This window comes from Sapajus apella, unplaced genomic scaffold (genome assembly GCF_009761245.1).
Source record: "Sapajus apella isolate SASKATOON/1434 unplaced genomic scaffold, GSC_monkey_1.0 scaffold33, whole genome shotgun sequence".
NCBI lineage: Eukaryota > Metazoa > Chordata > Mammalia > Primates > Cebidae > Sapajus > Sapajus apella.
In genome coordinates, this window is record NW_022436973.1 from 9,948,541 (window position 1) to 9,963,728 (window position 15,188).

A 15,188-nucleotide genomic window follows, 5' to 3' on the forward strand; every position below is an offset into this window, starting at 1 on the left:
CAAAGTGCGGGGATTACAGTTTTTCGCCACTGTCTGTTTTTTTTAAAGACTATTTTTTTTTTATATTATTTTTTTTTTTTTTTTTTTTTTTTTTTTTTTTTTTGGAGACGGAGTTTCGCTCTTGTTACCCAGGCTGGAGTGCAATGGCGCGATCTCGGCTCACCACAACCTCCGCCTCCTGGGTTCAGACAATTCTCCTGCCTCAACCTCCTGAGTAGCTGGAATTACAGGCACGCACCACCATGCCCAGCTAATTTTTTGTAGTTTTAGTAGAGACAGGGTTTCACCATTTTAATAGAGACAGGGTTTCATCACATTGGCCAGGCTGATCTCAAACTCCTGACCTCAGAATTCATCCACCTTGGCCTCCCAAAGTGCTGGGATTACAGACGTGAGCTTCCATGCATGGCCTCAAGCCTCTTTAGTTTAGTTTTGTTGCCGCTGATTTGTTTTTCAGTTTTTTAAGATAAGGTCTTGCACTGTCATCCCAGCTGGAGTGCAGTGGCTCCCTTATAGCCCACTGCAGCCTCAAACTCCTGGGCTCAAGTGATTCTCCTGCCTCAGCCTCTTAAGCTGGGACTACAGGCATGTGTCACCCTTCCTGGCTAATTAAAAACATTTTTTCTTTTGCAGAGATGAGGTTCTCCTTTGTTGCCCAGGCTGGTCTTGAACTCCTGGGCTCAAGCCATCCTCCTGCCTCAGCCTTCTGAAGTTCTGGGATTACAGGTGTGAGCCACCATGCCCAGCCTAGTCTTTTTCTTCTTCTTCTTTTTTTTTTTTCTGCCCTTATTAGTGAATTAGTTTGGTTCTATGCAACAAGGAGAACCTAGGAGCTGGCCCAGAAGAGAATCTTCCTTAGAAACCAGGAGAAAGGGGCAAGATTAGGAATGGTCACACAGTAATAATTTAGGTCCCATCATACCATCATGCATGTTTGAGTGTATGTGTGTATTTGTGTGTATATGTATACAAGTAGGCCAGGCATGGTGGCTCATGCCTGTGTTCCCAGCACTTTGGGAGGCTGAGGTGGGTGGATCATGAGATCAGGAATTCGAGACCAGTCTGGCCAACATGGTGAAACCCTGTCTCTACTAAAAATTAAAAAATTAAGGCCACGTGCAGTGGCTCATGCCTGTAATCTCAGCACTTTGGGAGGCTGAGGTAGGTGGATCATGAGGTCAGGAGATGGAGACCATTCTGGCCAACATGGTGAAACCCCATGTCTACTAAAAATACAAAAATTAATTTGCTGGGCATGGTGGTGGGTGCCTGTAATCCCAGCTACTTGGGAGGCTGAGACAGGAGAATTGCTTGAACCTGGGAGGCTGAGGTTGCAGTGAGCTGAGATTGCGCCACTGCACTCCAGCCTGAGCGACAAAGGGAGACTCTGTCTCAGAAAAAAACAAAAAACAAAAATTAGTTGGGTGTGGTGGCATGCACCTGTAATCCCAGCTACTTAGGAGGCTGAGGCAGGAGAATGGCTTGAACCTGGGAGGCAGAGACTGTAGTGTGCCGAGATCGTGCCACTGCACTCCAGCCTGGCGACAGAGTGAGAGTCCGTCTAAAAAAAAAAAAAAAATTAGCCCAGCACGGTGACGCATACCTGTAATCCCAGCTACTTGGGAGGCTGAGGCACAAGAATAGCTTGAACCCAGGAAGTGGAGGTTGCAGTGAGCCAAGGTCTGGCCATTGCAGTCCAGCCTGTGTGACAGAGTGAGACTCCATTTCAAAAACAACAAAAATCCCACAAAATACATGAATACGTGTCTGTATGTCACACACTCTCTTGTCCCTAGGCCCCATGAGGCCCCAGCAACTGTGGCTAAAGCCCAACAGTGAGCGTCACTCCTGATTCTCTCACGGACATCCCCTGTGGTTTCTCCTGGTTTGGTGGTGGGTGGGGCTTCTTGGGCCAGGGTTGGGCAGCTGCAGCCTAGTGGTCAGGTCCTTGCCCCCACCCATTTGTGCCTGTAGGTATCTGGAGATCTGCTCAGCAGATGGCCAAGACACCCTCTTCCTGAGGGCCAAAGATGAGGCCAGTGCGAGGTCGTGGGTGAGTGCCATCCAAGCCCAGGTCAACGCTCTGACGCCACGGGTCAAGGATGAGCTGCAGGCACTGCTGGCAGCCACCAGCACAGCTGGGAGCCAGGACATCAAGCAGATCGGCTGGCTGACTGAGCAGGTGCCTGCTGGGCCTGGGACCTACCCCTTCCTCTCTTCCCCTCCCTTGAAGCTGGCCCTGTTCCCAGTGCCCCTGGCCACCTTGCCCCACCCTGGCCCTCTGCCCTCTCTCCCCCAACCCATCCTCACTGCTGCTTTGTCCCCTGCAGCTGCCCAGTGGGGGCGCGGCCCCCACCCTGGCCCTGCTGACTGAAAAGGAGCTGCTCCTCTACTCTTCTCTCCCTGAGACCGGCGAGGCCCTGAGCCGGCCAGCCCGTACTGCCCCACTCATCGCCACCAGGTACCCACAGGCAGGGGCAGTATGTCTCCCCAGAGCTTGCCAGGAGATGCTCCAGCAAGGCCCTGGAAGCTGGGAACTCCAGTCCTGTCCTTCCCTCAGCTATTCCCCAGGTGACCTAAAGCAAGTCTCTGCCCTATCTGGGCCTCAGTTTCCTCATCTGTAAAATGGGCACTTGGAACAAAAGGATATAAGGTCCCTACCAGCTGCTCATTCATTGACACTTATGCCTTGTGCTGTATGGTTCAGATGACACAGAGCTGATCCCAACAGTTTCTACTTTCAGAGAGAACTTTGTCTCGTTGGGGAGACAGACCCAGGAACAGCCATTACAGTGCAGGGTTTATAGGATCCACTTACCTCTGTAGGGGTGGTTGAGGAAGGCTTCAGGGAGGAGGTGACATTTGAGCTGGACTTTGATGGATGAGTAGAAGTTTTCTGTTTAAGAAAGGGTGAAAGAGCGTCCCATGCAGAGAGAACATCATAGTCAAAGATACAGAGGCATGAAGGGCTAAGGCATGTTCACGGAGCTATGAGTTCCTTATAACCAGAATTCATGCAGGAAATGGACGGAAGGGATGTGGAAGGGGCTGCTCTTGCAGAGCTTCTGTTGCCTGATGAAGGAATGTTGGCTTTATCTTAAAAGTTGGGGAGTGTTGAGGGTTGAAGCTGGGGAGTGAGGTGCTCTGGTTGCTTTGAGAGAACCCCTGTGGCTGCCCCATGGAGAATGCAGCGGAGAGCGCGGGATAGAAGTGGGGAGGTGCTGCAGTCATGCAGGAGAGATGATGGTGGCTGGGGGAGGTGGAGGTGGATGGCGGCCGCAGATGGAGAAGAAAGGCAGCATTTGCATTGGAAACCACACGGGTGTAAAATTAACAGGGCTCAGTGCTTGCCAGATGGGGTGGGTGAAGGAGGGGTCCGGAATGAACAGGAGGTTTGGAGCTTGTGTCTGGGTGAGCGTGGGACTGAGGGTGGGGATGGAAAGGGAAGAGGCTGGAGCAAGATGCTGAGTTAAGTCCACAGTGTGTGTGGGATGGAGAGGGAGCTTGGATAGGAAGCTTGGGGACTCAAGGGTCTGCAGCTCAGGGCTGGACAGTGGGAGGCTGGTGTCAGCAGCGGTCCACGGGGAGCTGAGCTATAAGAGAAAGAGTGGGTGGAGAGAAGAACAAAGAGGAATACAGGCCAGAACTCTAGGTCTGGCAGAACTCTTAGGTCTGCCCCAGCGAGAGGCAGTTGGCTTACCAAGGCCACACAGCATGTGAGAGTCAGGCTGCAGGGGTCTGAAGGCCTTGTCACCCATTTCTCCTTACCTCAGGCTGGCTCTGGCCTGTGTGTCAGGAGCCTGCTGGCCACTAGGGATAACTAGGTTTTGGATAGTCTACTGAATCAAGTGATTCAACTCAGGCAACAAATGTTTATTGAGAACCTACTATGGTCAGGCATGGTTTCAGTTACTGGGAATACAGTGGTGAACAAAAGATCAAAATTTCTACCCTAGCTGACATTTTAGTGAAAAATACAGTAAGAAAACTAACCAAAACAAATAATAAAAAGTATAATTTCTGGTACCATGATGAAAAAGTGAGGCTATTGAGTAACGAGGGTGCTATTTTGGACTGGAAGGTCAGGGAAGTCTTCTCAGAGGAGGTGACATTTAAGCTAACATCTGAAGGAAGTCAGGGAGTGAGCTGTGTGGATAATCAGGGAAGCGTGTGTAGGCAGAGGGAACAGCATATGCAAAGGTGCTGAGGCAGGCGTGTGCTAGGTGTTGTGTGTGAGGACACCAGTATAGCCGGAGCCAAGGGAATGACGGGGAGGGTGGCAGATGTCTCCTATTGAGTCAATCAGTGCCCCCTGGCAAGTCCTGTCCTGTTAGGTGGTGAAAGATTCCCAGGATTTCTTCACAGGACACTGACCCCCTTGCCCAGAACTATTTGCCCCCTGCCTGAGGCCTCATGCTTAGCCCTCTGCCCCCCCCCAACCCCCAGACTGGTGCACTCAGGGCCCTCCAAGGGCTCAGTGCCCTATGATGCAGAGCTCTCTTTTGCCCTGCGCACGGGCACGCGTCACGGTGTGGACACTCACCTGTTCAGCGTGGAGTCACCGCAGGAGCTGGCTGCCTGGACCCGCCAGCTGGTGGATGGCTGTCACCGGGCCGCCGAGGGTGTGCAGGAGGTGTCTACAGGTGTGCTGGGAGGATCTGGGAGTGTCCCTCTGGTAATGAGCCTCTTATCCTCAGGGGCATTGAAGCTTCCTTCTTTAGGGCACTTCAGACAGGAAATGGGGTTTGGAGGTCAAGGTGGGTGGATCACCTGAAGTTGGGAGTTCGAGACTAGCCTGGCCAACATGGCAAAACCCAGTCTCTACTAATAATACAAAAATTGGCTGGGTGTGGTGGCTCACACCTGTAATCCCAGCACTTTGGGAGGCTGAGGCGGGTGGATCACTTGAGATCAGCAGTTCAAGACCAGTTTGGCCAAATGGTGAAACCCCGTCTCTACTAAAAATACAACAATTAGGCTGGGCGCGGTGGCTCACACCTGTAATCCCAGCTACTTAGGAAGCTGAGACAGGAGAATCGCTTGGACCTGAGAGGTGGAGGCTGCAGTGAGCCAAGATCACACCACTGCACTCCAGCCTGGGCGACAGAGCAAGAGTCCATCTCAAAAAACAAAACAAACAAACGAAAATTAGCCAGGCATGGTGGCATGCACCTGTCATCTCAGCCAATTGGGAGGGTGGGGCAGGAGAATTGCTTTAATCCTGGAGGCGGAGGTTGTAGTTAGCCCAGATAGCCCCACTGCACTCTAGCCTGGGTGACAGAGCAAGACTCCGTCTCAAAACACAAAACAAAACAAAACAAAAACCCAAAAATTAGCTGAGCATGGTAGCAGGCGCCTGTAGTCCCAGCTACTCGGGAGGCTGAGGCACAAGAATCACTTGAACCCGCGAGGTAGAGGTTGTGGTGAGCCAGGACTGCACCCACTACACTCCAGCCTGGGTGACAGAGTGAGATTGTTCTTCAAAAAAAAGAGCCAAAGTTGGGTTTGGGGCTCTGTTTTGGGTGTGCAGGTGCCCTGGTAGGCAGAGACTCTTCTCCCCCGGGGTTTTCTTGCCCCAGCTTTGTCAATCTGCTGAGGATGTGAGAAATGGCACTTGGGGTAGGGCTGCCAGATGAAATACAGGACACCCAGCTGCATTTGAATTTCAGATTAACAATGAATACTGTTTTCATAGAAGTATGCCCAAATTAGTCATTGTTTATTCTGAAATTTAAATTTAGCTGGACAACTCTGCAAGTCTCCAAGGGTGGTGCTTGGTAGATCTGACGATGCCTTTATCAGGAGCGAGCCTCCTGTCCGTGACAGATTTTAAGCTCCCCCTTTCTTCAGTGGTGCTGCTGGAAGTGGGGCCGGAAGTGGGTGTAGGTCCTCTGAGGGTGGGGGTGGTGACTCTCTGCAGGATGGGTGTACAGGTGCCACAACAAACAGTGATCCTCCCATCCCTGGAGGCATTCAGGCCCCGCTTTGTGACGCTGCGGTGGGGGTTGGAGGTTGGGGTGTGGTCTCTGAGGTGCCAGCTATGCTTGTACCTACGCGCCCCCCTGCAGCCTGCACGTGGAACGGGCGTCCCTGCAGCCTGTCTGTGCACATCGACAAGGGCTTCACACTGTGGGCGGCTGAGCCAGGGGCAGCCCGAGCTGTGCTCCTGCGACAGCCCTTCGAGAAGCTGCAGATGTCTTCGGATGATGGCGCCAGTCTCCTTTTCCTGGACTTTGGGGGTGCTGAAGGCGAGATTGTGAGTGAAGGGCTGCCTCTGCACCCTGGGGAGGAGGGGGTGTGCACTCTTGGAAGCCAGGCTGGCCAGGGCCCCTGACTCTTCTCTCCATCCACCCTGCAGCAGCTGGACCTGCACTCGTGTCCCAAAACCATAGTCTTCATCATCCACTCCTTCCTCTCGGCCAAAGTCACCCGCCTCGGGCTCTTGGCCTAGAAGTCGCCGGATGCACTAGCCCTGAAGAGGGGTGTCTATGACACGGCCTAAGCTACCTGCTCGCCCCTGGGCTGACGGAAGGGAGAGGAGAGGAACGAGGGCCTCAGAGACCCTGCCCCTGAGTGAGGCTGGATTGGTCTTGGGGCCCAGGACCCAGACCCAGGACAGAGTGGATCCTGCCTGTGATGGGGTGGCCTTCCTGCTGCCCCCCTCCACTAGTGCCTTTTGCAGAGAGATATTTTGTGTACACAGAAGCCATTCCAAGCCTGGGACCTGCCCCTGTGCGGATCCTGACCCCAGCCAACAGCTGAGCTGCCAGGCCTCCTTGAGGCCCCTAAGCCACCCCTAGAGGTCCCATCTGAAGCTGGAGTCCCCTGGGGTCAGCGGCAAGAGAAAGAAGAGGAGCCTTTCTGTTTGTTTTTCCCCTTAGCTCCGCCACCTTGGGGAGTCTGGTTTTTCTCTTCATCCTCTCTCTTTCCTCCTTACTCTTGGATAAATAAATAGCCTGTGAGCATACAGGCAGCCCGGCCCTGTGTCTGTGGTCTGTGCCTTGGCCTTTGGGCCCTGGGGTGGCCCCTGCAGTCCCAAGATGGACCAGACCAAGGACTGGGGCACCTTTCCCTGGAGAAGAACAGACTTTCGCCACAGGGCCAAAGAGAGTGCATTGGTTATCTATTTTTATGTGACAAATTACCCCAAATTTAGCAGACAAATTACCCCGAATTTTGCAGCTTAAAATGACAAATATTCATTATGTCTTAGGTTCTGTGGGTCAGGAATTTAAGAGGGGCTAAGCTGGGCTGTTCTTGTCTCAGAGTTGCTCATGAGGTTGCAGTCAAGTTGTTGGCTAGGGCTGCAGTCATCTGAAGGCTTGACTGGGGTCGGAGGATCCATTCCAATACTGCTCATGCACATGAGGTCTCAGATACTCACCATGCAGGCCTAACCCTAGAGCTGCTGCTTGAGTCTTCTCATGATATGGCAGTTGGCTTTCCCCACAGCGAGACAGAAGAGAGAGCAAGGAGGAAGACACAAACAGTGCCTCTTATGACCCAGTCTTGGAAGCCATACACTGTGGTTCTGCTTTGTTCTGTTCATTAGAAGTGAGTCACTAAGTTCAGCCCACACTCAAGGGGAGGGGAATCAGGCTCCACCTCTTGAAGAAAGGAACGTGGAAGAATGTGTGGACCTATTTCAAAGCCACCTTAGAGAGCTTCAGGACCCTTTCCTGCAGAAGGGAGGCAGAGTGGAATGTTTGGTGCTTCAGAAACTGTGATGTGTTGGCTGGATGTGAGTGGGCCGTGGCTATGACTCCCTACCTAAAATCACAATGACAACAGCAATGATGGAGAAGGTTATTTTTGTTTATTTTTTTTTGAGACAGAGTCTTGCTCTGTCATCCAAGTGGGAGTGTGGTGGTGTGTTCTCAGCTTACTGCAACCTCCACTTCCCAGTTCAAGTGATTCTCCTGCCTCAGCCTCCTGAGTAGCTGGGATTACAGGTGCCTGCCACCAAGCCTCACTAATGTTTTGTATTTTTAGTAGAGACGGGGTTTCACCATGTTGGCCAGGCTGGTATTGAACTCCTGACAATCCTCCTGCATCAGCCTCCCAAAGTGCCAGGATTTCAGGTGTGAGCCACCACGCCCAGCCCAGAACATTTTTAAAAACTTTCTAAAGATCCAGTTTCTTCAATGTAGCCACAAGATAAAACAAAGATCATGTGCTTGGTGTACCTGCCTGTAATCCCAGCACTTTGGGAGGTCGAGGAGGGTAGATCACCTGAGGTCAGGAGTTTGAGACCAGCGTGGCCAACACGGTGAAACCCTGTCTCTAGTAAAAATACAAAAATTACCTGGGCATGGTGGCACCTGCCTGTAATCCCAGCTACTCAGGAGGCTGAGACAGGAGAATCACTTGAACCCCCGGAGGTGGAGGTTGCAGTTAGCAGAGATCGCACCACTGCACTCCGGCCTAGGCCACAGAGCATGACTCTACCTCAAAAACAAAACAAAACAAAACAAAACAAAAAACCAAAAAAAACCAGGTAACTTAACTTTGAAGCAATCACTTTTAGCTTATTTATAATGGCAGCATTCTTTGTTTCTTTGTGAAAATGAAACTTTCTCAGCTTATCCACTAAATTTTCAGCAGTATCCCAAACGACCAAAGACTCGCTCATTTTTCTTCTGGCCATCAGCAGTCTGGTGCCTTCACCTGGAACACCCTGTGAAGTGTTTTTGAGATGCGGTCTTGCTTTGTTGCCCAGGCTGGAATGCAACTGTGGGATCCCGGCTCACTGCAGCCTCGGCCTCCCAGGCTTAAGTGATCCTCCTAGCTTGGTCTCCTAAGTTGCTGGGACTACAGGCATGTGCCACCATGGCTGGCTAATTTTTTTATTTTTTAATTTCTTGTAGAGATGGGTTTTGCCATGTTGCCCAGCCTGGTCTCACACTCCCAAGCTCAAGCATTCCTCCTATCTCAACCTCCTAAAGTGCTGGGATTACAGGTAGGAGCCACTATGCCTGGCCTTGGACCCCTTTTAAGAATGGGATGGTGAGCTGGGTGTGGTGGCTCATGCTTGTAATCCCAGCACTTTGGGAGGCTGAGGCGGGTGGATCACTTAAGGTCAGGTGTTCGAGAGCAGCCTGGCCAACACGGTGAAACCCTGTCTCTACTAAAAATACAAAAATTAGCCAGGTGGGGTGGCACGCATCTGTAGTGCCAGCTGCTTGGGAGGCTGAGGCAGGAGACTCACTTGAACCTGGGAGGCAGAGGTTACAGTGAGCCAAGATCATGCCATTGCACTCCAGCCTAAGCTACAGAGTGAAACTCAGTCTCAAAAAAAAAAAGAAAAAGAAAAAGAAAAAGAAAAACAGGAATGGCACAGTGGCCACTTCCCTTCTTGCCCCTGCCATGGCTAACATACAGAGAGTGTGATCTTCCACACACTGTGCACACATTATCTTATTGGATCCTTACCGTATGCCTATATAGCGGGCATAGTTATCTCAGTTTCACAGGTAAGAAAACTTGGGCTCAGAAGGGGAGAGTAAATTGCCGAGTGTCACACAGCTATGAAATATCTGGGCTGGGATTCGAATCAGATCTATCTGATTTCAAAGCCATTGTTCACTTTATAAACATGTGCTTAGCACTTTGGAGGCCAAGGTGGGCGGATCACCTGAGGTCGGGAGTTCAAGACCAGCCTAACCAACATGGTGAAACCCCGTCTTTAAGAAAAAACAAAAAACAAACAAACAAAAAAACCAAAAAAACAAAAAAACATGTGCTTAGGATATTGAAGGAGCAAAATAAAATTATGTAGTTGAAGTACAGTCAACTAGAGAGAACACAGTGGGAGAAGTAAGTGGGCTGGAGAAGTAAAAGCAAGCAGGGGGCCAGGCACGGTGGCTCACACCTGTAATCCCAGCACTTTGGGAGGCTGAGGATCATTTGAGGCCAGGCGTTTGAGACCAGCCTGGCCAACATGGCAAAACCCCATCTCTAGTAAAATCTCTAGTAAAAATACACAAATTAGCCAGGTGTGGTGGCACATGCCTGTAATCCCAGCACTTTAGGAGGCGAGGTGGGCGGATCACTTGAGGCCAGCAGTTTGAGACCTGTCTGGCCAACATGGTGAAATCTTGCTCTACTAAAAATACAAAAATTAGCTTGGTGTGGTGGTGCACACCTGTAATCCCAGCTACTCGGGAGGCTGACGCAGGAGAATTGCTTGAACCTGAGAGCCAGAGGTTGCAGTGAGACAAGATTATGCCACTGCACTCCAGCCTAGGTGACAGAGTGAGTGTCCGTCTCAAAAAAAAAAAAAAGAAAGAAATAAAAAAAGAAAAAAGGTAAGCAGGAGCCACATGACACAGACCTCTGGGACACAGTAGGACATCTGGATTTGATTGCAAGGGCAACGGAAAGCACCCAAGCTTTTTGTTTTTATTTGTTTCTTTTTGGAGACATGGTCTCATTGTGGTACCCAGGCTGGAGTGCAGTGTTGAGATCACGATTCACTGCAGCCTCAACCTCCCTGGTTCAAGCAATCTTCCTGCCTCAGCTTTCTGAGTAGCTGGGACCACAGGCACCTGCCACCATACTGGGCTAACTTTTGCATTTTTTGTAGAGATGGGGTTTCACCATGTTGCTCAGGCTAGTCTAGAACTCCCGGGCTCAAGCAGTCTGCCCACCTTGGCCTCCCAGAGTGCTGAGATTACAGGCGTGAGCCACCAAACCTCGCCTGCTACTGAGAGTTTTCAACAGAGGAGTTATATAATTTGATTTAATAAAACAGACAAATTCTCTTAGGCTATGTGTGGGAATGTGGTCTCAGGAGACAAGATGACCAGTTGGCAGGCTACTGTGATTTTTTTCTGAAGAGACAGTGGTGGCCTGGGTAGTTGTAGCTACCGAGTAGACAGATTTGACATTTTGTGGTTAGAGTTGACAGGGCTTGCCAACAGATAGAATGAGGGGATCCAGGGAGATGAAAAAAAATGACCATTCGCTTCTTCCTAGTGCACCTGAAGGGTGTTTGGGCCATTACTGAGATGGGCCAGAATGGCGGGTACAGGTTTTTGGCAAAGGTGTGTGTATGTGGAAATGAAGAGTTCTGTATAAGTTAGAGATGGTTATCAGACACCCAAGAAGGGGGTGCCAAGTAGGCGGCTGAGCTATGGCTCTGGAACTCCAGGGAGGCTCCAGTTGGAGATGTGAATCAGGAAGTCATTAACCTACAGAGCAGCACCCTCCAATAGAAATAGAGTGTGAACCTCTTAGGTGACTTAAAATTTCCCAGTTAGAACCAGGCACCGTGGCTCACGCCTATAATCCCAGCATTTTCGGAGGCTAAGGTGGGAGGATGGTTTGAGCCTAGGTAGGAGTTTGAGACCAGCCTGGGGAACATTGGGATACCCATTTCTACAAAAAATGAAAAAAAAAAAAATTAGCCGGGCTTGGTGGGGCGCGCCTGTAGTCCCAGCTACTTGGGAGGCTGAAGAGGAAGGATTGCTTGAACATGGGAGCCAGAAGCTGCAGTGAGCCATGATCAGACCAAAACTTTCCCCCCCGGTAGCCACATTAAAAAAAGTGAAAAAAACAGGTGAACTTAATTCAAATATTTCTACCACCGTTACTACAAATAAAAATTAATTCAACGAATGTGCTTATTTAACCCAATATATGCCAACAATCATTGCAACACATAATCAATATGACCATTAAATATGAACGATTTGACATTTCTTCTTCCACATCTGGTGCATCTTACATTTAGCGCACATTTGATTTACACTCATCCCCTTTGAGGCGCTCCGCTGCCGCGTAAGTCCCAGGCTAGTGGCTGCCCTAAGGCTCAGTGCCGCCACGGAGCTTTGGGTCCACCCGGAGTGTAAAAAGGAAGCACTTCCGTTAGCTTGACCGGGCCTGAAATGGCGGAGGAACGGAAGTCGCTTGTGTAAGAGCGCAGCGGCTGACCGCTGAGGGGAGTCGACTTGCCGGTGGAACGCGGGACCGCGGGTACTGCTGCTGCTGCTGCAGGAGGTGAGTGGCGCGCCAGCCGGGGTGGGCTGCGCACCCGCTTTTGACTGGCGCTTGGGGTAGGACGGGCCGCGGATCCCGGGAAGCGCGCAGTGTTCCAAAGGGAGGATGTCACGGTGGTTATGGCGTGGGGCCTGGCGTCAGGCTATCTGGGTTCGTACACTAACCCCGCCGCCTGACCCCCTGTGGCCTTGGACAGGCCACCGCACTTCTTCCAAGGCTTCGCCTCGCCCCTCGTGGTGTGGGGGTGGCAGTTCAGCCTGCTTCACAGGGTTGCATTGAGAGTTACAGCTAGTAATTCGCGAAAAATGCTTTGCACCATACCTAACACATTGTAACAGTGTGAAATATTTGGGATGTTGTAGGCTATTGTTCCATCCTCATTGCCGACTGTCAGAATTAATTTCGAGCCCCCAGAGAGGCTTCTACACTGTGTTATGCAAAGCATTTTGCTTGTATTATTGCATTTGATCCCACAGTAGGCCTATGGAGATAGCTGCTATTATCCCCATTTCGAGGCTCCCAGAGTTTAAGACAGGTGCCTAAGGTTTACCTGGCTTGGCAGCAGTGGGGTTAGATACTGATTCTAGGGTCCATACGTTTTTTTCTTTTTTTTTTTTTGAGACGGAGTCTTGCTCTGTCGCCTAGGCTGGGGTGCAGTGACATGATCTGGGCTCACTGCAGCCTCTGCCCTCCCGGTTCCAGCGATTCTCCTACCCCAGCCTCCTGGGTAGCTGGGATTACAGGCGCATGCCACCACGGCCGGCTAATTTTTGTATTTCTAGTAGAGTCCATACTTTTAACCAGGATGCTCTAATACTTCCCATGAAAGGGGGTGTTGGCTGTGAATGTGCAGTTACTGAATGCTTGCTGTATCTCAAGTTGGGTTTTTAATATCTTATTTTTATAACACTTCTGGGGGGTATGTGTTACCTTTATCCTTAGCTTACACATTGAATTGGTGGCTTAGAGACAGAAGTTTGTCTTGCCGAAGGTAACCCAGCAATTACGGAGTAGAAATGGGTGACTTTAAAGCTCACACTATAAGGCTGCTCTTCTCTGACGCTTGAAACTGGGTTGGTATTGCTCCTAAGTGCTAGTAGCATATATGGCAGGTTCACATTGGAAAGGTAATGGGCCACATCTGCTTATTACACATGTATAGCAGGGGTCCCCAAACCCCAGGCCATAGACTGGTACCTGTCCATGGCCTGTTAGGAACCTGGCTGCACAGCAGGTGAGCAGCAAGCTGGCATTACTGCTCTGTCTCCTGTCAGATCAGCCGTGGCATTAGATTCTCATAGGAACACAAATCCTATTGTGAACTGCGTGTATGCAAGGGATCTAGGTTGCGTATTCCATTTCTTTCTTTTTTTTTTTTTTTGAGACAGAGTTTTGCTCTTGTTGCCCAGGCTGGAGTGCAATGGCACTATCTTGGTTCACCCCAACCTCTGCCTCCCAGGTTCAAGCGATTCCCCTGCCTCATCTTCCTGAGTAGTTGGGATTACAGGCATGTGCCACCACGCCTGACTAATTTTGTGTTTTTTGTAGAGATGGGTTTCTCCATGTTGGTCAGGCTGGTCTTGAACTCCCCAACCTCAGGTGATCCACCTGCCTAGGCGTCCCAAAGTGCTGGGATTACAGGATGAGCCACTGCTCCTGGCCCCTTTTTTTTTTTTTTTTGAGACAGGGTCTCTCTCTGTTGCCCAGGCTGGAGTGCAGTGGTGCGATCTTAGCTCACTTCCTCAGCCTCCTGAGTAGTTGGGATTACAGGCACGTGCCACCATGCCTGGCTAACTTTTGTGTTTTTGTAGAAATGGGGTTTTGCCATGTTGGCCAGGCTGGTCTTGAACTCCTGACCTCAAGTGATCCACCCACCTCGGCCACCCAAAGTTCTGGGATTGTAGGCGTGAGTGGTTGTGCCTGGATGAGACTTTTGAAGGGTAGAGAGTCACTGATCAGGCATACAATGCCGCCACATTAGATGCTTTCCTTCTGAAGGAACTTGAAGGAAGATACCTTTAGACAATGAGTGTTTTTCACAGTATTAAGAGGCAGGGTAGCAGGATGGGTATTGGCATGGTCTTTGCATCCATACAGATTTTTATCTGAGTCCTTGTTTGACTGCTTACTGGCTGTAGGAGCTTAAGTGAGTTCCTCAACTTATGTCTTTTCGGAATGGGAACAATAATAGTGTCTGTTTCCTAGGATTGCTATAAAGATTTAATGAGCGAATACACTTAAAGCCTTGGGAACTGTTCTTGGCACAAGGTGCTATTTTGTCATTTTGTCTGGGCTTTCCATCTCATCTCTGCCACTCCTTGCTTTGAAAACACTGCCTGGATGTGCATCTCATCTCTGCCACTCCTTTTTGTGGCCTTGGGCAAGTTGCCTCAGTTTTTTCAGCTGTAAAATAGAGCAAATGTTATTAGGAGTACATTCTTCACGGGCTTTTGTGAAGGGTAAATGAATGTATACACTTGAAGTGCTCCAAGCAGTATCCGGTCCACAGTGTTCAATAAATGCTGGTGATGTCTATCATTCTTTTGCAGACCGTGGACTGTTTAGTGCCATGCATTCTTTACAGTGTGTCCTCCAAGTGCAGAGGTCTCTGATGTGGGGGCCAATGGCCTCTGTGTCTTGGCTGTCGCTGAGGATGTGCATGGCACACAGCAGTCTCTCTAGTACCACGTGTCCCAATCCAGAGAGACAGGAGGTTGGAGCTCGGAAGGATTTCAGCTCCAGGCTGGCCACAGGACCGACTTTGCAACATTTTTTAAGAAGTGCTTCAGCTCCTCAAGAGAAGCTGTCTTCAGAAGTGGAAGACCCACCCCCGTATCTCACGATGGATGAACTTTTAGGAAGGCAGAGAAAAGGTTGGTTTTACTTTTTTATCCCTTTGGGCTTCCTGCCTTGCTCCTTTCTGGCAGTCCTGGCGTGATTGTTTTATTACAGACCTGGCTTGGAAGGTTAACAGTGTGAGAAGGCTGTGGGAATCATCAGACTCCACCAAGTAATATTAAGAAACTCGGCTGGGCACGGTGGCTCATGCCGGTAATCCCAGCACTTTGGGAGGCTGAGATGGTGGATTGAGCCTAGGAGTTCAAGAACAGCCTGGGTAACATGGTGAAACACTGTCTGTACAAAAAATAAAAAATTAACCAGGTATGGTAGTGTACACCCATAGTCCT

General features: G+C 50.3%; 2 protein-coding genes across 5 annotated transcripts in view; both read left to right on the forward strand.

Annotated features, from left to right (window-relative positions):
* The window catches only part of SNTA1 (syntrophin alpha 1), a 33,408-nt gene extending 26,422 nt beyond the window's left edge, over positions 1-6,986 (forward strand). The window contains exons 4-8 of one of the 2 annotated variants that reach the window (XM_032295245.1): positions 1,975-2,182; positions 2,331-2,461; positions 4,447-4,675; positions 6,069-6,256; positions 6,359-6,986. In XM_032295245.1, the coding sequence (XP_032151136.1) occupies positions 1,975-2,182; positions 2,331-2,461; positions 4,447-4,675; positions 6,069-6,256; positions 6,359-6,392 (790 nt within the window). In that variant the 3' untranslated portion in view covers positions 6,393-6,986. The remainder of the gene's footprint in view (positions 1-1,974; positions 2,183-2,330; positions 2,462-4,446; positions 4,676-6,068; positions 6,257-6,358) is intronic. The other variant, XM_032295244.1, reaches the window with a different exon arrangement.
* A 4,881-nt stretch (positions 6,987-11,867) lies between these two features.
* CDK5RAP1 (CDK5 regulatory subunit associated protein 1) overlaps positions 11,868-15,188 on the forward strand; it is a 35,885-nt gene continuing 32,564 nt past the window's right edge. For 2 of the 3 annotated variants that reach the window (XM_032295241.1, XM_032295242.1), the window contains exons 1-2: positions 11,868-12,000; positions 14,550-14,873. In XM_032295241.1, the coding sequence (XP_032151132.1) occupies positions 14,570-14,873 (304 nt within the window). In that variant the 5' untranslated portion in view covers positions 11,868-12,000; positions 14,550-14,569. The remainder of the gene's footprint in view (positions 12,001-14,549; positions 14,874-15,188) is intronic. The other variant, XM_032295243.1, reaches the window with a different exon arrangement.